This window comes from Exophiala xenobiotica (assembly GCF_000835505.1).
Source record: "Exophiala xenobiotica strain CBS 118157 unplaced genomic scaffold supercont1.7, whole genome shotgun sequence".
Taxonomy (NCBI): Eukaryota; Fungi; Ascomycota; class Eurotiomycetes; order Chaetothyriales; family Herpotrichiellaceae; genus Exophiala; species Exophiala xenobiotica.
Window position 1 is genome coordinate 2,170,683 of NW_013562488.1, and position 20,419 is coordinate 2,191,101.

Below are 20,419 nucleotides of genomic sequence, written 5' to 3' on the forward strand. Positions count from 1 at the left end.
GCAGCACACACATGAGGGCCAATAACTATGCCTGAATGGAACAAGAGGTCCTTTTTTCAGGAGAGTCACCGTCTGGAAATGGTGATAGATCACCTAGCCGACCGGGCTGGTTTGAAGAGGACACGAGGTGCCCAACCTCCACATCCCCGAGAGTTCATGCAATCTGCAAGCCATCGCATTTTACTTTGGCCCCGTGGGAGGTGCTGCTTCAGCCACAAAGACTGATGTGCAAGAAAAGGGCGAGTCCTTGATGATCGCGAATGCGTCCCAAGATTGCAATGAGTTACTGATGCTGAGTCGTTGCTGATCTCTGACCCCCAAAGAGGACTGGATTGCTCCGTTATTCATTCAAGGCGGTCAAATTATGCCTCCGGCTGACATCAGTCATCTATCAACCTGCAAGGCACTCTTTCGGACATTTCCTGCAACGGGCAAAATCATGCTTCCAGGGGTAGGCGAAGCACATCCGGGGATTGCAACGAATCAGCGCCAGCGCCGGGTTTCTTTATGCCTTCATTTCCTCTTTGTGGCTTGAATAAGTTGTTAAGGAATGACAAGAACGGAGTGGTTGGGACCTTCAGAGGGTATTCTCCCCAAGGACTTGGCCCCGGGCGACCTAGAAGCTTGTGGGAGGCAGCATATTACGCATGAAATTATCCGGCGAGGGAGGCACATCCGCGTATCATGATACAGGTATCCTGATTCCACTATCCAGGCAAAGCTGAGGCATGGAGACCGTGGAGCCTGAGTGTCCCTTTTTTCTCGCACGTCGGGCAGCATACGACAACATAACAAAGCCAAATGTGCGAGCAATCAGTGACGGACGTCGATCTGTTGCAGAAGGTGGGCAATCGACGACAGACTAGCCATATATCCCATTTCACATGTTTTATAGTTTCAGATACAGGGTGGTGGATGAATCTTTGCAGGCTCTCAGTCACCTCCGGCCAACCTTCCCTTCTGACATGGAGTGGTAGAGATACAGATCACGTGCAGACCAGACCGCCTTCTCATGGAGTGGCTCCCTCTCTTTCTTAAAGATCTACAAACGCCATTTCAGGTCAAAGTTACAGAACCTCCAAGCAATTCTTCATGTCCAGAAACCAAAGACGCAATCTAGTGGTCTTGCAATAAGAAGCTGAGCCGCTGTCCTGTCTCACTCCTTTGCACGGCCGAACCGCTCACTTTTGTCGTTCGCTTGCGCATTTGCGCGATGGATTCCTCCAAAGACACGTCCTTCCCTCCGGCCAGCGAAGTCCCCGTCCACCGCAACGCACCCCTAGCACCCACACAGGAGCTGGCTTACAGGAAGAAATGCATTCAGCTCAAGCGACGTCTCGCTGAGATCGAAGCCAACAATGACTCGACACGCAAAAGGATCATGCAAGAGACAGAACATGTCCAGAAGATGCGCCTCATGCGCGCCATCCTCCTCAATCACCTGCAGGAGATAATGAGTGCCCCAGCCAAACGGCTGACACCGGAACAACTCGAGAAGATCGGGGTCCTGGCCAATGGCCACGCAAACCTTGCCGAGTTGGCTGGCAGCGGCATCACCTTGGAACCACCCCATACAAGACCCGAGGGAGAAGGATTGCTGGACGACAGCTCAGAAGAAAGTGACGAGGATGAACCCGAGGTGAGACTGGCCCTTGCTCCCAACAGCATGCGCTCATTCGACCCAGCCTCTAGAAAGACCCGAAAGAAGAAGAAGAGTGAACAACAATTACCGTGAAACCATCATGAACACTGTCCCAGGCGAGCCCATCTCAAACATGTATCAACAGTCATCGTTACCAAATCTTGCCCCAGCGAACTCATTTTCACCAGCGCCCCCTCACGATCCGACGACCCTGACTTCCTCCTTCCGTGTCTCATCTGCCACACCCCAAGCTACAGGGACCCCAAGCTTTCAACCTCCTTCTGGGGGAGAGCCACATTATGGAGAATCATCTCCAGTCCCCAGCAATCAGCAGCTAGGAATGCCTCAATACCAGAGCCCCTACCAAGTGCCACCAGGCATGGTTGCTAACAATGTCGATGGAAACGGAATCGGTCGCTCTGGCGCAGTCACTCATCGACCGCAGCGACCAGAGCCACCTTACCTTCAGTTCACCGCACATATGAGACCGCAGCTTGAGGCTAACCAGGAGGCCCCAGAACACATACCAGACAGGATCCAAGCTGAGTGGGACGGGTTGAGTCCTGAAAATAGAAGGCTCTGGGAGGTCAGATACCAGGATCAAATGACTGAGTACACCGCTGCCATGGATGCCTATAAGAGGGCTACCCGGCGCGAGGCTTCTGGCGGATTTCCCACTGTCAACTCATAGGTTTTGTCTGGCATGGGTATAGGACCGCTACGACCAAATATGCTTCCACAGCCACTACTGGACATGCTTCCACCTCAACCACGGAACATCTTTCAACCGCAACCGTCGATGTCACCAACTCCCACGTATATGGTTGACCCGGAGAAGTGGCCGCGCAAAAAGCAATATTTCCAGTCTGTTACAGCAGCCGATCCGGAGGCTAGACGAGCATTGGGGATTAATCGAGCCCGTCCCCGTACTATGATGACAAAAAACCCAGACCGGTCACTGATGCGTGGGTAATCCGGCCTTGATATGGAACTCGGATACAGTGCTCACAGTGCTGCATTTTGAGCACGGAGATTTGTGAACGGTTTACAAGGCAAACAAGGCATTCCTCGGTTGTTACCATGCTTCTTGAGATATCGATAGCATTATCATGGGCTTCGAGTAGGTTAGGTTTAACGAGCAAATGAATGATGCCTGGAGATATGGCAGGTCATAGCTATTATGGCGGCAGGGAAGCAGCCTACTCGAGTACAAGCAAAGCTCAGTGTACGCACAGTGCATGGTTGGGCAGACCGGAGTTTATTCTTAAGAACATTGCAATGACCTTTCAGATTTCAAGTGGTTTCATTCGGCATTTTTTTGTACGATTGTGTTCGCACGCCTCGGGTCTTTGCGAGACGACGCGTCAAACAACGTCCGCCTCTGGAGACCCTTTTATCTTGATGTGGTAGATCGACTGTGATGCGAAACGCACGTTGGCCACCAGGAATGTGTGGACTGTCCAGAGCAGCGTATGCACCCCGGTACTGGACGACAGTTGTGCAGCCTTTGCCACAACGAACTTTGATATCCTCTTTGCTCCCACGCCTCGTAGCCTTCTGCGTCCTCTTGACCTGCGAGCAGCTCACAGTGCCGATGCTATGAAGGCATATCCCGACACTGGAAACTACCTCTCCACCTTCAGGCCATTTTCTCCGTCCTCGATCTCTTTCAGGCACATTACCTCGTCAGCGAGTTGAAGCGTTTTATGGCTCATGTATTTTGTCCATTTCCTCCACGCTAGTCCTCATCCCAGTTCGGATTCGGGCCCGGCGGCTTGGGCCCACCAGCCTGTCTTGCCACGATGATCTGGTCGACACTCAGCACCGTTCGTGCGGCCTCCGTTGCTAATCTGATGGCCCAGCTCTTAGTCACCAGCAGATCGAGGATCTGCTCATCCACGGCGTCCAGCACGCCCGTTGAATCCGAGCCTTCCAGGTCCACGCCCGTCGTCCAGTACGGCTCCTCTTCGGATGTGCTGCTGGACGAACCTTCGTCGTCGTCTTCTTCTTCTTCCTCGCCCGACGAGCTCTCGTCACTCTCCTCCTTGGCCTTGCGGCGCTTGACTTCGCTCGTGTTCAGGCGCTGCTGGTGTGCGGTGTAGAGTCTCGCCAGGACCTCTGTAGCATCGAGCCCGGCGCTCTCGGCGAGCGTGCGTGGAATGACCTCGAACGCCTCGGCGTATTTGCGGATAGCGTACTGTGGCAGGCCGGGCGTTTTGTCCGCAAAATGGGAAATGCGCTCAACGAGTTGCATTTCTGTGGCGCCGGCGCCGGGGACGAGGCGCGAGTCCTTGGTCACGGCTTTGATGACATTGACGCCGTCGTCGATCGCGCGTTCGACGTCGTCGAGATGGTTCTGCGTGGCTCCTCTGAGGACAATGGTCGCAGTTCGTGTCGTTGCGGTCTCGGACTCCTGGCGGAAGACGGTGACGCGGTCGCCGCCGATCTCGGCGGTCTCGACAACATCGATGTTGCCCACCTCATCAGGCATTGGGGCGCCGAGGCGGGCGAGGGGCGTGGCATTGCAAACCCGACAGAGGCGGCGGAGTTCGAATTTAGAAAGGATCTTGATCACGAGAATGCCCATTCTGTTGAGGTAGTGGAGGGCCAATTCGCCGATGGTTGAGCCGGCAACGACTACGCGTAGACCGGAGTCGTAGAGCTCTTTGATGGCGGCCTCGAGTTGGGATTCTTCGCCCTTTGAGAAATCCATCATTTCTTGGGCGTTCTTGAGGAGGACGGTACCCTTGGTCTCGGTCTGGGAGGTGTCGATGGGGCAAGAGAAGACGCCGACTTTGGCGTTCTTCGCACGTTTTACGATCCCATCAGGTTCACGGCCGAGGACCATGCCCTTGACAACTCTGGATGATGATAGGTCTCCGCCCATGATCTTGACCACGCGGATGTTGTCTACATTGAAGTTGACTGGATTCTTGGGCAGGACCGCGAGGACGGCTTCGGCAATCAATTGTGATATGGCGTCCTCGGAGCCAGATTGTTTCGCCGCAACGACTGTGCGCAGAGCTTTGGTGAGTTCTTCCGGCGATCGCAGGTCTGAGACGCTGTCGACTTCGAGGTCTTCTAGGCACGTCAAGGCGTAGGCTTGTGCTTTTTCGTAGCCGGATACAATGTCGCTGGTCTTGAGGCCCATCCGTATTAGTTCTTCCGCCTTCTTGAGCAGCTCTCCTGCCAGTACTATGACCATGTTCGTCCCGTCACCCATCTCGGCCTCTTGCTGTTGACTGGCCATGACGAGGAGTTTCGCAGCGGGGTGAACGACTTCTAGTTCGCGCAGGATGGTGGCGGCGTCGGAGGTCAGGATCATCTTTTGCAGGTGGTTGATGACGATTTTGTTTCGTCCGTACGGTCCTAAGGACGTTTGTACGGTCTGAGCTATCGTTCTGCAAGCGTCAATCTGGAAGTTGTTAGAAAATGGTGTGATCAGGCGGAGATTCTACGTACATTCCGGATCACGGCGCCATCTTCGGCATCGTAGCTGGTATAACCAGGCTTGAATAGGCCGGCCTGAGAGGCCTGGGGTATCGTTAGCGACATTGTAGAGTGAACGGTGGGTGGTGTTGGTGGACAATGAAATATGAATGCGGGAGAGCCTGAAATATATTTTCGAGCCGGTCGCAGTCTGCAAGGCTGCGGAGATGTGACGCCAAGGTCGGTCGACTGCGACTGAGCGGACTCCTTTCAACTCGTCTTCCTGTCAATTCGAGTATCTGCTACTACGTGTTATGGACTCGACAGTATGTGTAGTATGACGATCTTGATCCCGCAGCGAGGGTATATTGGTGGGAGAGAGAATTGTGCCTAACCATCATGGCAGCCTCGCGTGTTGATAACGGCAACCGTGCAGACCGTGGTCTGTTGTCCACAGAAGAGGGCGCCGACATCTCCTTGATGTAGGTACAAATCTGCTTTCTGGTCCGCGTTGACTGAAGATGATGTACTAGACGTCAGAAGAGCGTGGAACGTGGGACGTCCTCTCATGCAACAAGTCCTGCCACTCGTATTCTTCCTCCTTCGAACACGGCAGGTTTTGGGGCTCAGTCCAGTTCATCGCCTACAGATCAAGATGCACGAGGTCAAGAAGATGGCTATGGAGATTTTGCCCAGGAAAGTGCGTACAGTCGAGGCCAGAAAGATGAGCTCTCGTCAGACTGGTACATCGAAGGACCAGGCCGGCGCGTGGGTTACGATGATTTGACGGCAATCGATTGGATCTATGAGTACACAAAAGAGCGCCAGCGCCTGAGGAGGCTACTTGCACTCAATCCAGGTCTTTCAGGGCAGTTGAGACAATTGTTCGACGCCAGTCACGTCTGGCTCGTCCTTGTGGCAAGTGGTATTTCTGTTGGGTGCGTCGCAGCATTGATCAATATTGCTTCTGACTGGCTGGGCGATATCAAGACTGGCTACTGCAAGAAAGGCACCGGTGGTGGGCAATTTTACTTGAACAAGCAGTTCTGCTGTTGGGGACATGATGACTTCTCTCAGTGCCAGGACTGGACACCCTGGCCCTCGGCGTTGGGTGTAGGTCCAGTGGGTGGACAATATGTGATAAGTTACATTTTCTTCATTGTTTTCGCGGTATGTAGCACATCTCTTTGCCTAAGATTGCGGCTGACAATATATGGGAACAGGTTCTTTTTGCTGTCTCTGCTGCCGTACTCGTCCAGCACTACTCGATATACGCCCGACATAGTGGCATCCCGGAAATAAAGACGGTACTCGGAGGCTTTGTGATCAGACGCTTCTTGGGAGGCTGGACTCTACTCACAAAGTCTCTAGGGCTGGTACGTAACTGCTTCTATTCCCTCGTGTACTGGCTAATCTCGCTCAGTGTCTGACAGTCTCATCTGGGATGTGGCTTGGTAAAGAAGGACCTTTTGTCCATCTCGCTTGCTGCTGTGCCAATATTATCATGAAGCCGTTTGAGTCTCTCAGCCAGAACGAAGCTCGAAAACGAGAGGTGTTGTCCGCAGCCGCTGCTTCGGGCATTTCGGTCGCTTTTGGCGCTCCCATTGGCGGTGTGCTGTTCTCGCTCGAGCAATTGTCATACTACTTTCCAGACAAGACAATGTGGCAGTCATTTGTCTGCGCCATGGTGGCTGCAGTCACGCTGCAGGCTTTGAATCCGTTTCATACCGGCAAGATTGTCCTCTATCAAGTCACCTACACCACAGGATGGCACAGCTTCGAAGTCGTACCGTTCATTCTACTTGGATTTACGGGAGGAATCTATGGCGGTATGTTCATCAAGCTCAACATGCTAATCGCACGCATGCGAAAGTCTGGTAGTTATCCGCTTCGAGACAAACCTCTTCTCGAAGTGTTCATTGTTGCCGCGATCTCCGCAATTGTCAACTTCCCAAACACCTTTATGCGAGCTCAACTTTCAGAGCTAGTCTATTACCTCTTCGCGGAATGCGCTACTATTGGCAACAATGACATATTTGGCTTGTGTAAAGCCACAACTGCTGGAGCTTTATCGATGGCATGGCTGCTGATCGCCGCTTCCGTTCTCGGATTCCTCTTGGCCAGCATCACATTTGGCCTGCAGATCCCAGCCGGTATCATCTTACCTTCTCTTGCGATCGGTGCCCTCTACGGTAGGACTCTCGGTGTCCTGGTAGAATTGCTACACAAGCACTTTTCAACCTCATTGATCTTTGCAGCATGCGAGCCAGATGGTCCGTGTGTAACTCCAGGGACTTATGCGATTGTTGGCGCAGCTTCAGCATTAGCTGGTGTAACACGAATGACAGTCTCAATCGTGGTCATTATGTTTGAGCTGACGGGAGCTCTCACGTATGTCTTACCGATAATGATTGCTGTCATGCTTGCCAAATGGATTGGCGATGCCTTCTCGACCAGAGGCATCTACGAGTCCTGGATGCAATTCAACGAGTACCCATACCTGGAAAACAGGGATGATGCGACCATTCCGCACATTTCGGTATCTAACGTTATGACAAGGGTAGAGGAGATGACATGTTTGGATGGGAACCAAGCATATCCAGTCGAGAAGCTGCGCAGAATTCTCCGCGCGACGACATTTAGAGGATTTCCTGTGGTGGCTTTCAAGCATGTCACATCCGACGTAATTGACATGCCCTCAAGCCGACCACATTCACCACGCGAGAATACTTTTCTAGGGTATATCTCACGGACGGAGCTCGCGTACGCACTGGACCGAGTGACCAAAGTTCCAAGCTCTACTGCGGGCTCCCACGATCTCCCTTCGCAGACGCCCTGCTATTTCAATTATCATGTCGACATCATCTCTGGACGTGGGATTGATCTACGACCCTGGATGAATCAGACACCAATTACTTTAAACGTAAATACCTCGCTTCAGCTCGCAGTGCACATGTTCCAGAATCTCGGATTACGATACCTCCTCTTTGTCGAACGGGGAGCTTTTCGAGGCATGCTGACCAAAAAGGACGTCTGGTGGATCCTGTCCGCAGCCGAAGACGGAGCGAAAAGGGAAAAATTCGTCGCAGGCGCTGGAGTACTCCGAGATGACGCTGAAGAGGACAATGGACCTGATGAGGCGAGGAGTCTCCTTCAGCAGGAAAACGGAGGCCTTGAGCAGCATATCGTGTCAAGTTAAGAACCTGTCTTCATGTCCTTACACATTCTCTGGACCTGCCTACGGAGTACTTACCTTCCAGTGTCCAGAACTATTGCCCCATACTTCACGACCGAGGAGCGTTGTACCGATTGTCTGTAAAGAAAGGTGATCTTCCGGCACCGAGTGGACGTGCCGTCCCTCGAAAGCGACGAACAACTGGAGCGGAACATGGGGCATCTCGTCTGAAAGGCACAGCCCCGGATCCTTTTAGGCGTTGGGATGTCAGGCCACTTCACGAGATTTTGCAAAGCCTTTTCGTCGGAACTTGCTCAATAGTCAACTCGGCTACAACACTGTGCATCTAGTTCAACTATTTTTCAAGGGCTTGGTAGGGAACAGAGTGGGGGCCATCATGGGCCTAACCATCAACACATCCAGCTTCCATGCAATGGTGATCCTCACCAAAAAGAGCTTAGAAATCGGCTACGAGGCAAGCAGACAATCAGCGAACTTACCCTGCAACCACGAGGTAAAGACGCAATATCGCCCGGCGCAGCTGTCGATTGGGGCCCTTGCTTCAAAGGAGGATCAGGGAAACGATAGTGAGTTGGCACGAGGGAGACGAGATTATCCAAAGGCGAAATGCCAAGTCTGGTGCTCGGCAGTTTGTTTTGCTCTCCTGCCGATCCCTTCGGCTGTCGAAGTTGATCGCAAAGCAGGGCTCGAGGCCGATGAGGTTTTCAGAATTTCATGATCGACCATCCTGTGGTTAGGTGATGATCTTCGCATCCCGCATCTGCTACTCTGTCTGTCATGCGGAGAAGGAATACCCGTGTGGTCCTTGGACGGTGACTTATGTGATTTCAAAGGCCTTCGACACTGCGTACACAGTATTCCGTACTGCTCTCATGAGAGCCTTGGATCGGAGGGCATCGTATTGGTCTCTTACCACCGAGGACTTGCCCAAACGAGAACGTCCGTGCGGCCTAGAATACTCAGAGAGAGGTACTACGTACATACGAAGTTGTTCACCTGTCCAATTGACGCGATTGGGCTGGGCGACTAGCTCTTTCGGATGTTTCATTTTAAAAAGGGTGCAGTAGACTGCGCCGCACTGACCAGAAGCCGTGCACAGCTGTGGGTATAGAGACTGCAAGTCCTCTTCGACGAGAAGGATGGTGGTTTTTTTTTCATTGCTGCAGCTTCAAGCTATCTATCCCCTATATTGAGCAATGATCTTCATACCACGCGAGCCACGAGACGCTAGGTGCTTACATTGGCTTTCCCCGGCTTCTAGCGCGATGCGAAGGATAGGCACAATGACAAGCGAAAGTCAAACGGAAACCACTCAGTCAGAATCATGTGTCGGGGACTTCACGCTTCCCACATGAGCTCATCAGAACAGCCGTGTCCCGATCACCATTATTGTCAAGGAGAGTCCTCCTTAGGGAGTGAATGATTACAACCTTGGTTACTTGGGGGTCGCTGAGAAGCAAGATGCAGTGGAATGAGTGACTGTCCGTTAATCGCCTGGTCAATCTCAAGGATCATCTACAAACTCAGAGGCACGAATTGACTTTGCTCCGTCTTCATTGTTGTTTCCGGTCCTTTAGTCTGCTTGAAGCACACTCGACTGGGAAGGACAAGGCTTGATAACCCATCGAACGGCAAAGGCAGCAGTTGCCAGTGGCAGACTTGCAACTGTGGCTTGCGATAAGGATCCGCATAAACCCCTGTGCGCGGAATTAGTCTCGTTTTCAAAGAACGTGGCTTTCTTCTATCGTGACACTTTGGCTGCTTGAGTTTGCTTAGGAGCTACTGATGCGAATTGGGAACCAGTCACAATAATCGTGCAGGTCCTTGAGCCGCGGCAATGGAACCTGATGTCCGTTGCATTGGTCTCATCGTCATCTCTCCATCCGGTTGTCGATCACTGCATTTTGACGTACAACATCTCGAATATCATCATAACACACAATGACGCTGGCTGATGTGACGCCTCTTGTCCAAGGAAATATCCCATGGACCTCGTGGGATCCGAAGTCATTGTCTTCCGTGTCAAGCACCGGATCGTGGCGTGGCCTGATCACTGAGTATGGTTTCGATTTGGTAAGAACCGGAGTTAAAGCCCACATTCCTTTTCCAAGACGCTGGACCGAGATTGAAATGTCACAGCCGAAGGAAGGATTCCTCCTGCAGCCAAGAGACACCACGCGAGAGGTCAAAAAAGATTAGCGTGCTTTCGACGGCTCGACGCGAATTGCACTATTCGAGTGCTTGAGATATGTCGCTAGGGCCAATAGATCAATACAAGGCTGGCCGCGATGCAGGAACAGCTCCCGAACGGTCCCTGAGGTGCTCACCAATTGCAAGAGTATGCCTCTTTTCCAAGATAGCTAGATGCGAGAAGCAAAAGACTTGTTTCTGGATGACCATATCTTTCTGTATTGGCCAGCTCCGCCCTGGACTATAGAGCTGCAGCCTGTTGGGCAAATTCCTGCTACCATGTCGGCTGGTATGGTGGGTTTTAACGGCTGCGACCTTACTGAATACATGCCACAAAGCAGTGATGGACTGGGTGAAGGGGCCTATACGTGGACGACTTGTACGATCCCAGTCCCCGATCGCTAATCACTTAGGACCTCCCCAATGTCCTGTTCCCTTTTACTATGATGCTAGCGAACTGCTAATCCAGCAACCTTGAGTGAGGGAACAGCTGTTCTTGAATTTTCTGTGACTGCAGCATGCACCTAGCGCACAGCCTCTGCTCTTTGCTGACTGGGAAATGTGAAACGAACCAACGAACTGCTTCGGGAGTGAGAATCCTGAGACTTGCAGCACTTCAAATGTTCCTGGTAGGGCATCCCGGTCAATTTTCTCGAATAGAAAGATAATTTCAGATGGATACCTGAAGTGCTAGCATCTTCCCCGGGTGCCGAGCCACTGGCACGAGCCATTTGGGTCTCAGAGGTCCATGTCACGGACGGGAGCCGAGCAGATGGGTTCGACCATGCTCTGAGATGTCACACTAGAAAGCGGTGACAGCGGAACGAAAAAGACATCTCTTGCTGCGAACCCAAAAATGGCGTCGTTTGCTTACCGAGGAACGGCGGCCACTCTTTTTTTTTTTTGACAGTTGACAAGCGTGGAACAATGATGTGCAGGGTACTTTCAAGAGTCTAGACCTTCGCCAAATAATACAGGCGCACACCAGGTTGCGTGAGCTGCCAATGTCTGGAAATTTACGACAGTTTCGAATGGAGCAATCAATTGTGGATGTCTAGGACGGTATGTTTACTGCATAGTCGCTCAGGTCCCTTTGCATTTGACCTTCCCTTTCATGGGAGACAACATGTGCCGTTGCATCTGTGGCTCGCGTGGCCAGTGCTGAGTGCTCAGGCACAACGGCCCCTCAATACGCCAGTGACCACGTTTCGAAATTTGGCTTGTATCGGGGCCACTTAGATCTTCCGGAAAAACGTCCAATTGACAGGCTTAAGGGGTGCGATGCTGGACTCAAGGGATCTACTGGCGAACCCTGGTCTTGTGTAACCATCCTCGAGTCCTGACACTGCGAAGGCCACGAAGACGTTTTGTACCTGGTGCGACACATGCAAGGACTTGACATGGGACATCCCAGCGTCCCAGAAGAAGGGAAGACCTCAAGAAAGTGCCAGAACCTCGTGTTTGGGTCGGGGATCGCCCTCCAAATGACGGCATTGGCTTATGGAAGGCGCACGAAGGCGTCACCATTGCTGGCCACAGGGATGATGAACAGCTAATTGCACAGCGCTCGTTGGAAACGGATTTGGCGGATGCATCAGTGATAGGGGAACAGCACGAGCAGCTTGATCCCTGAATCCGACCGATTGTGAAAGTGCCATAAATGCCGGTATTCGACATATGTGTGGCGGTACGCGGCCTGCCAGCATCAACAATGTGATTTGGCTCGTTTGTTATCCCGGAAGCTGCAGGTGCTGCTTCACCCTTCCATGGAAGTGATGTTCTAGTCACCTCCTGCCTTGCAAGAGATACCATGTACTCACAGGTTCAACTCGTTCCCGCAGAAGTCCAAGCCTCAAGCTGGTAGAAAGGCACTGATCCATGTGGAACCTGCCCTGAACATGTCCGGGCCCTGTGATGAACGGCGCTGAGTCTCGTTGACTGCGTAGAGTCACCTGGGTGTCAATCGGAACAAACCAGCCAATTTCTTCATTACAACTTATTTGACGTTGTTGTCTACTCCGTATGAGCTCTCCCACATACCAGAAAGTGACGTAGCTTCTTTGTTGCCCTACACTGTCATCCACTTGCTGCTGCGGGACACAAATGCGAACAAAGAGACTGCACACATGCTTGTGGTGCCTGTGGGTGCCTGACCCTGCAAGCCTCGCAGTGGAAAAGAAAAACACGAGGTTGACAAGTCATGTCCCACTGTTCTCAGGCGGTGGCTAACCGACCTTGTCTCTAACTTGCATCACCTCGAGTTGACTGCCAGTCACCCCGCCAGTGGCTGCTTCCCTTCAGGGCAAGCCTGCACGCTGATCTTTCGGCATACCGAGCAGAGATGGCAACGCGACAGCGGGTGAGAGAGATAGAGGGCCACAGAGGGCTCACCAGGCTCAGGGCACCCCTGGAAAGTGGCCCTTGCTTTGTTCACTGCGGCTAATGTATCCATTGCGGGTCCCCATTGCACCGGCTTCAAGCGTTTCCATCACAGGTATGGTCTCAGGCGGCGGGTGCAACACCATACCAGACCCTGGTCCTTCGAAGTTTTACAAGCGCCTTTATTTTTTGCCCGACGAAGTCTATCCAGATCCACTACTGCCGCAACTGCCTGCAGGCCTGGAGGCTACTCGGATGGAGTGCTAGGTACTGTGCCTCCAGCAATTAACGGCAGCCAAAGAGACGAGCCGCCAGTTGAATGCCCACGATCCTCAGTAGTAGCCCAGGCTGATGTTGCGCCATGCCATGCGTCGACTACGCCGGTCGCAATCGATCATCCCTCCAAGGTCTGAGAATCAATCATCCCAAAGTTCCCCACCAGCACTTTGAACCCGAACTTGTCTGAGGCCCGCGAAATCCACCCAGAACTCGCACCGTCTCTTTACCAGAACCGAAGCCCGCAAAACAGTCTGTAATAAGAGCAACATCGTTACTGCTGCTGCTACGTTGCGGCCAGGGGCCACCAGGTTCATATTTTGTCTAACCTTTTATTGCGCTGCAACCCCTTCTGGTCCTCACCTTTTGGGTCCCCGTCCTCGCGAGAATCCACTGAAGAACAGGAGCGGGAAGCGTCTCCACGTGGCTATCGACCTCCTTCGCACCTCAGATTCCTTCTCTCATCCCTCTGCTCTGATGATTTACGAGATTGCCCGACAACGCTACTGCACCTAATCCAGGAGCACTGCCTGTCCGGGCATCTCTTCATGACCAAACACGACCGATCCTTCGCCAGCACCGAGGTGACCAAAGCGACCGCCGAAAACCTCTACGAGCTGGGACTCCTCAACCGTCCTGATTTCAGGTCCTCGTCCAGCACGAAAAGTTCCAAGACGGCGCAGTGTAAGACCTTCCTGAACAAAGATTTTGATTCCTGCGCTTTAGATTCAAGACTGTTTCGGCACGGACCAAGATCACATACTGACACATGGTTTTACATGTCGCAGACCATCACCACCCGCGAGCCCGGTTTGACGGCTACCCTCCTCGCGCGGGCTCTTCATTGAGCGGTGCGACTCTTAATACGAACTTCAAGCAGTCCAGCATCTCTTCCGGCACCTTGGGCAGACCACACACGCCCAACGAAAGTCGCCCTCGCACCAGAGATCAACGACCTCCTGCTTCGCCGGCCACAAGTGTTCCCGGGGCCGGACATCCCATGGCCGGCATGCTTGACTCCGACCGCGCACGCTCGAGACGAGAGAGGACGTTCGTTGGCGGGGAATGTGCGGCTTGTGAGGAGTTGTTGGAACACACATTGAGAGGAGAGAGGGTTCTGCAGTTTTCATGCGGCCATGTGGCTCATGAGGCTTGTTTCTATGAATACATCAAAGACTCGGACGCGCAATACTGCCCGACATGCGACGCTCCGCTGGGCTTGGATTCCTTTCGTGGTGGCAGTATACTGGATCTGAGTGGGTCTTGACCTGTGTACCCTGGTTGGAGACCGCTAACGTCGAGCACAGGCAAGTTGAGCAACATGGTCCGAGCTGTCGCACAAAAGGACTCAGGGTCGCCAAGAAGCTCTCAGAATACTCCCATGCCTTGGGACAGGCAAACAACCCAGGAAGACACATTCAGCACTCGAGAAGTTCCCAACCGACATAGCCGTGAAAATTCGAATCGAGATAGTCGAGACAGCCAGAGAATGCGGATAGAGCGCTTGGGTATTGGTCAGGCACAAGGACAGGCACAAGGACAGGCACAAGGACAAGCACACGCTCACGGACAAGGACAGGGACGCTCAACCAGCACTGCAGCTCCAAGCCACACACGCAACGACAGTGGCGGCAATGCCTCGTCGACAGACTTCGCCAATGATCCTGTCACTCACTCGCGAAAGCATGATTACGACCTTCACGCCATGGAAACCACCGTCTCAAATTCGCAACTGAAAGACACGAAGCAGACGATACCCTCCCCAATCGTTACCGTCCGTAGCGAATACCCTACCCTGACCAGATCCCGACAACAGCAGAGTCTTACCTGCTTGGTGACAATTGAGGTACCCGAGATCAAATGGCAATCACAACTCGATGAAGCACAGACACCTCCTGTCCCTCCCATTCCGACAGACTCTGGAATCAGCATTCCTGGGAGACAAAAGTCGGAACCTCAACCGGGGCCTTTGGTCTACGAGTCTCCTGAAGTGCTAGACGAGATCACCGAAGAACTCCGTATCCGTGTAGACAATTGGCACGGTCTGGAGTTTCAGCGATTTGGAAATTTGCGCCTGCACGGCGTGATACGCGTCGGAAAAGATCGACATTCGTGGCAGGAGCTAGAATGCTACCTGTTCGGAGAAATGTTGATTTGTGTCAAGGAGAAAAAGAACGCCCATCCTCCGGTGATCCTCGGATCGGGTCAGAAGTTGACGCGTTGCACGCTGAAAGGTTCGATCCTGATCAAGAAGCACCTGAGGCAGGTGCATGCTTCCTTGGAGGAGAACATCCTCACTCTGAACTTGTCCGTCGCGGAGCTGCCGACTTTTCACCTCCTGTTCCAGGAGAGAGAGAAACTCGAACTGTGGCAACGAGCTCTTCGGGATCTGCGATCGTCGGACAGCTTCTCACATTATCAACCCGATTACGAGCAGGATACTTCCGGTACCGATGAAGAAGAATATGGTCGACAAAATCGAACCGTCCGACGCGTGCCATCCGTCGCATCGTCGTATGGGGCGCCAAAGTCTGCAACGACTGCAGCCACCGAGTATTCGATGCACCGCCCAGTTGTCGATCGAAAGATCCCTCCTTCCCTACATGTTCCCATCGATGTGGTGGTCGTGATCCCTGTGTCTTCTTCGATGCAAGGTTTGAAGATATCATTACTGAAAGATAGTTTGCGGTTTCTGGTCGCTAATCTGGGCGAGCGAGATCGAATGGGCTTGGTGACGTTCGGATCCAGTGGTGGAGGGGTGCCTGTGGTTGGAATGACCACCAAGACCTGGCAAGGTTGGAACAAAGTCCTCAACTCAATACGACCGGTGGGACAAAAGAGCCTGCGTGCAGACGTGGTCGAGGGTGCGAACGTGGCCATGGACCTCTTGATGCAGCGGAAGGCTGCGAACCCGATCTCGACCATACTCCTGATCAGTGACTCTTCAAGCTCCGACAGCGACAGTGTCGATTTCGTTGTTCAAAGAGCTGAAGCTGCCAAGTAAGCCTTTCCTCCTCCTTCTAAACATACTGAATGCTAATTTGGCTAGGGTCGGCATCTACTCTTTTGGTCTCGGCCTCACCCACAAACCTGAAAGCATGATCGAGCTGTCAACTCGCACCAAAGCGTCATACCTCTATGTCAAGGACTGGATGATGCTGCGTGAGTGCGCTGCGGGTGTTCTAGGCGCTCTCCAGTCCATGTCACATCAGAACGTGAAGCTGAAGCTGAAATTACCTGAAGGCTCGCCCGCCAAGTTTGTCAAGATCCAAGGCGCCCTGCAAACCACCAAGAGAGCTACTGGAAGAGACGCCGAAGCTACGTTGGGAGATCTTCACTTTGGAGACAAACGGGATATCCTGGTACAATTGGCCATTGACCCGGATATTTCGTCGCAGGAACCTGCACCCCAGGATCCATGGGAGTCAATCGTGTCTGGCCTCGAAGCCTTGGGTGGGTCTCTCGACAATGAAGACCAGCGTGTCCAAAGTGTCGAGGAGCTGCCACTTCTTCAAGCCGATCTCTCCTATGGTGACCTTCTCAGAGAGGGCTCTATCATGCAGCTACCTCGACCATCCTTGTTGGCCATCACCATGCTGCCGGCCAATCCGCGTTCTCGTTCGAGCGGCGGCCGACCGTCCTCACCCCCTATTCCACCTCACCCGATGATTGTTCAGCGACGCATGGAATTGTTGACTTCCGATATGCTCAGTCGCGCGCTCACGCTGGTTTCTCGTGGACAACATGAGCGCGCAGCTCACCTCTTGAACGAAACCAGAACCATCCTGAAGGGCCTCGGCAAAGGAGGCCTCCCTCCTCTCCCCACTGGCGCCCCGGGCAACAAGAGGCATACACCACCTGCCAAGAGTAGCAGCCCCAGGAGTGAAACACCCGATCGCCAGCGCGATCAAAGCCCTCACTCGGACGCCAGCACGCCCATCCCGCGGACGACGGGCGTGGACCACGCGACTATGAACGCTCTCGACGCCGACATTGAATCGAGCCTGGAATGGATCAACCACCCCGCAGTTTTCTCACGCGACTCTCGCAAAGCCGTGCTCCAGGCTATCGGCGTCATCTCCTCGCAACGAGCTTACACCTTCCGGTCGGCGTCCGAGTCCATCTGGGCGGAGCGAGTGTCCGGGGTCAAACGACTGACTGACTACTCGCGAGAATGGCGAGAGGTGGCCGACGATGCGTTGACCGAGGAGTAATGAATCTTGACGATACGAGTTTTATGTTGTACAGACTTTGTTCCATATTCTGTGAGTTTTGATGTCTAGTTATTTGTTGTCACAGTCTCGATGTTTATGTCCGGCGTGGAACCTTTCATGTGAAGATTCGGGAGGCATCGAGTCGCAACTATGGAGAAAAATTCCTGAGCGGCTTGTACCGCTTCGCTGCCCTTTGTTTTTTTCTTGGAGCAGAATACCCCTTCTTGCTGTGGCGGAGAAGCAACTCCTTCTACGATGGGTTGTTATCGGTGGACCAGCAGATCAGCGACTTATTCAGATAGACTACTATATATGCTCGTGCATAGTATTGCGATGGCCTGAATAGATGGCTTGATAATTCATTTCAGAGGACTGTTGAGAAGGCGAGATCTTATCTGGACATGCCCCATGTGCTTAACGTGGGTAGATGGAGATTTTCCTCCTTGTGAAAGCAAGGTGATGATGGTGTTTCTATCACGGCCCTGCACTGTCGCGTGCTCCATGGCCTGTCACCCTGTCAACCTGCTTCTGCTCCTGCTCCTGGCTCAATCCCGCACGTGGAAATCTTTGAAGCGGCTAAGCAAAAATACCTTTTCGAGGGAATTGCAACTACCACCATCCAGGTACCAACCACCAAACGCTCCAACCTACGCTTGGGCCTGGCGGTTCGCTATGTTCGGGTCCACAGCCTATCACGATGCATTCCACCGACAATGAGGCTGATCTCCCCATGAAAGGTCCATGTTCTGTGGTCCTAGTCTCTTCGCCAAGGTCGCCTGATCATGGTCGACCCGGACAATCTCAAGGTCCTCAAGATACGTGCCGTCTTTCCGCTGTTTGCATGGCCAATGACACATACATTCGACCTCCCAATGCATGAGGAGTCGTCACCTCTCAACATCAACCATGATTTTGGCCGGCTAGGAAAGTCTCTGGACCGGTTAGCCGGCTTCAAGTAGGGGAGGTTAAGTTGGATCTCCTTGTGGCTGACGCTCAAATACTGTGAAAACCCCCAGTTTGGAGTTCTGGTTCGGGCAGCGTTCAGCTTCGACAGGTAGGCCCGAGTTTCAACCGTGCTGTATCCTGTTCATGCTTATTCCCTTTGGGTCATGACAATATGCTCGGCTAGAACAGGATGGCCTTGAAAATAAACAGTCGAAGCCTGTTGTCGCTTACAATTCTAACCTGTTTCATACTGCGACTCGTCAATGCTCAGGACGATGGCGACACCTTATGGTTCTATTCAAGACCCGATTTGACTCCACCTGCCCTGCACGTTAGCATCTCCGAGGATGGCACTGTTCCAGGATACATCTTTATGGCGCCTTACCAGACTGAGCAGGACTCGGCCGTGATTTATGATATAAAGGGACAACTGATCTGGAGCGGGTATGGTGTCACTGGCGGAGGCAACGTGCAAGCGTTTCACGTCTGCAACTACAAACAAACCGATCATCTCTGCTTCTTCAATGGCGAACAAGGCCAAGGCTATGGTAGAGGCCACATCGAGGTCTTCAATACCAACTTTACCTCTGTTGCCGCCGTCAGAGCTCAGAATGGCATGGCGAACCTCGACATGCACGAGAACAGACTCACCAGCAACGGAAAGTCGATTTACGTCACGTCGTACCACCCCGAGCGCTACGACCTGAGCGACTACGACATCACCACTGGCGAAGGCTGGATCCAGAACGTCATCGTTCAGAGGATTGACATTGCGACGGGTGCTTTACTCTGGGAGTGGTCTGCGATCGAGCATGTGGCGTTGGCCGAGTCGTACGTTCTGCCGAATGCGTCTGAAGTTGCTGGCACTGGCTTCTCTGCGGCATCGCCATGGGACTACATCCACGTGAATTCGGCGGATGAGAACGACGATGGCGATGTCCTCATTTCGGCCAGACATGTCAATACAGTCTTCAAGGTCAGCGGAGAGGATGGGAGTGTAATCTGGCGTCTGGGTGGGAAACACTCCGACTTTGAGCTCGAGGATTTCATCTTCAGTTCTCAGCATGATGCGCGCTGGAAATCGTCGAATGCTAGCACTGACATCATTACGCTGTTCGACAACGCCTCGAATGGGTATGAGTCCACAGCCGAAGCGTCGAGCGGGATGATCATCAAGCTCAATCACTCCACCGACCCTCCTCGGGCGACGTTGCTCCAGTCGTTCCCGGCTCCGGAAGGGATTACAATATCATCATCACAAGGCAACGTGCAATTGCTGGGGAACAACTCGGACTGGGCGACTTCGAACGCGTTTATCGGTTGGGGCTCGCAGCCGTATGTCACGGAGCACTTACCAAATGGGACCGTAATCTACCAAGCGAATGTAAATGCAGATGGGCCTATGAATTACCGCGCGTTCAAGTTCAATCTCACGACGAACCCGAGAGAAAATCCGGCGCTGTACACATACGCACGCAGCTCGGATAGTGGTCCCACAGTGTTTTATATGTCTTGGAATGGTGCGACCGAAGTTGCGAGATGGAGGGTGTATGGCCGCGGGAGTTGTAATGCAGACTGGACTGAGTTCGGGACGGTGGATAAGGATGGGTTTGAAATGAGTTATCAGGTAGACGGTTATTGGGAGTTTGGCTTGGTGGAGGCGTTGGACAGCGAAGGTAATGGACTCCGAAACTCCTCGACGAGGGGTGTCAAGACATTTGTGCCGAAGAGTGTGCTGCTGAAGAGTTGTGATGAGAGTGGGTGTGGTGTTGCGACGGAGTATGTGCGGGGTGACGGAGATCAGGTGGCTATGGATACGAGGCCGGGGTGTTCGGCGTTGGTCAGTAATGGCATATCAGACTCGTCGTTTGATGATGATGGATCAGGATCAGGATCAGGAAGTGGAAGCGGAAATGGAAGCGAGAATCTTGCGACGAGAGGTGTAGTTGGTTGGACGACGTTGATGATTGTCGCAGGATTTGCGATCCGCTTAGTGGCATTATGAGTTGGATAAGGAGAAAAGTTCAACGAGCCGAGATACACGGAGTATTAATGATAATATTGTACATGTCCTAATGCTATGCCATGCCAGTTTGAGATTTCAGCCTTGCACAGCCTCGCGCAGCCTCGTACAGCCTTGCACAGCCT

The 20,419-nt window shown here is 52.9% G+C and overlaps 5 protein-coding genes across 7 annotated transcripts; 4 read left to right on the forward strand and 1 right to left on the reverse strand.

Moving 5' to 3' along the window:
• Positions 1-1,059: 1,059 nt before the first annotated feature.
• On the forward strand, positions 1,060-2,943 carry PV05_11497 (uncharacterized protein). Its single transcript, XM_013454984.1, has 2 exons — positions 1,060-1,639; positions 1,686-2,943. Exons 1-2 carry the CDS (start codon positions 1,214-1,216, stop codon positions 2,331-2,333), a joined length of 1,074 nt encoding a protein of 357 aa, XP_013310438.1. The 5' UTR covers positions 1,060-1,213; the 3' UTR covers positions 2,334-2,943.
• Positions 2,927-5,254, reverse strand: PV05_11498 (T-complex protein 1, theta subunit). The gene is made up of 2 exons (XM_013454985.1): positions 5,105-5,254; positions 2,927-5,057 (listed from the first exon to the last, which is right to left on the reverse strand). The coding sequence occupies exons 1-2, from the start codon at positions 5,195-5,197 to the stop codon at positions 3,381-3,383; spliced, it is 1,770 nt and encodes a 589-aa protein (XP_013310439.1). The 5' UTR covers positions 5,198-5,254; the 3' UTR covers positions 2,927-3,380.
• Positions 5,255-5,360: 106 nt separating this feature from the next.
• PV05_11499 (uncharacterized protein) lies at positions 5,361-9,343 on the forward strand. The gene is made up of 4 exons (XM_013454986.1): positions 5,361-5,553; positions 5,605-6,241; positions 6,295-6,447; positions 6,495-9,343. Exons 1-4 carry the CDS (start codon positions 5,471-5,473, stop codon positions 8,268-8,270), a joined length of 2,649 nt encoding a protein of 882 aa, XP_013310440.1. The 5' UTR covers positions 5,361-5,470; the 3' UTR covers positions 8,271-9,343.
• Positions 9,344-13,283: 3,940 nt separating this feature from the next.
• On the forward strand, positions 13,284-17,709 carry PV05_11500. Of its 3 annotated transcripts, XM_013454989.1 has the most exons (4): positions 13,284-13,796; positions 13,901-14,368; positions 14,420-16,112; positions 16,162-17,709. In XM_013454989.1, exons 1-4 carry the CDS (start codon positions 13,661-13,663, stop codon positions 17,324-17,326), a joined length of 3,462 nt encoding a protein of 1,153 aa, XP_013310443.1. In that variant the 5' UTR covers positions 13,284-13,660; the 3' UTR covers positions 17,327-17,709. The 3 variants fall into 3 exon arrangements, with proteins under 3 accessions (XP_013310443.1, XP_013310442.1, XP_013310441.1); XM_013454988.1 differs by having other exon boundaries at positions 13,284-14,368; XM_013454987.1 differs by having other exon boundaries at positions 13,901-16,112.
• A 471-nt stretch (positions 17,710-18,180) lies between these two features.
• PV05_11501 (uncharacterized protein) lies at positions 18,181-20,347 on the forward strand. The gene has a single exon (XM_013454990.1). It carries the CDS (start codon positions 18,462-18,464, stop codon positions 20,274-20,276), a length of 1,815 nt encoding a protein of 604 aa, XP_013310444.1. The 5' UTR covers positions 18,181-18,461; the 3' UTR covers positions 20,277-20,347.
• The last annotated feature ends 72 nt before the right edge of the window (positions 20,348-20,419 follow it).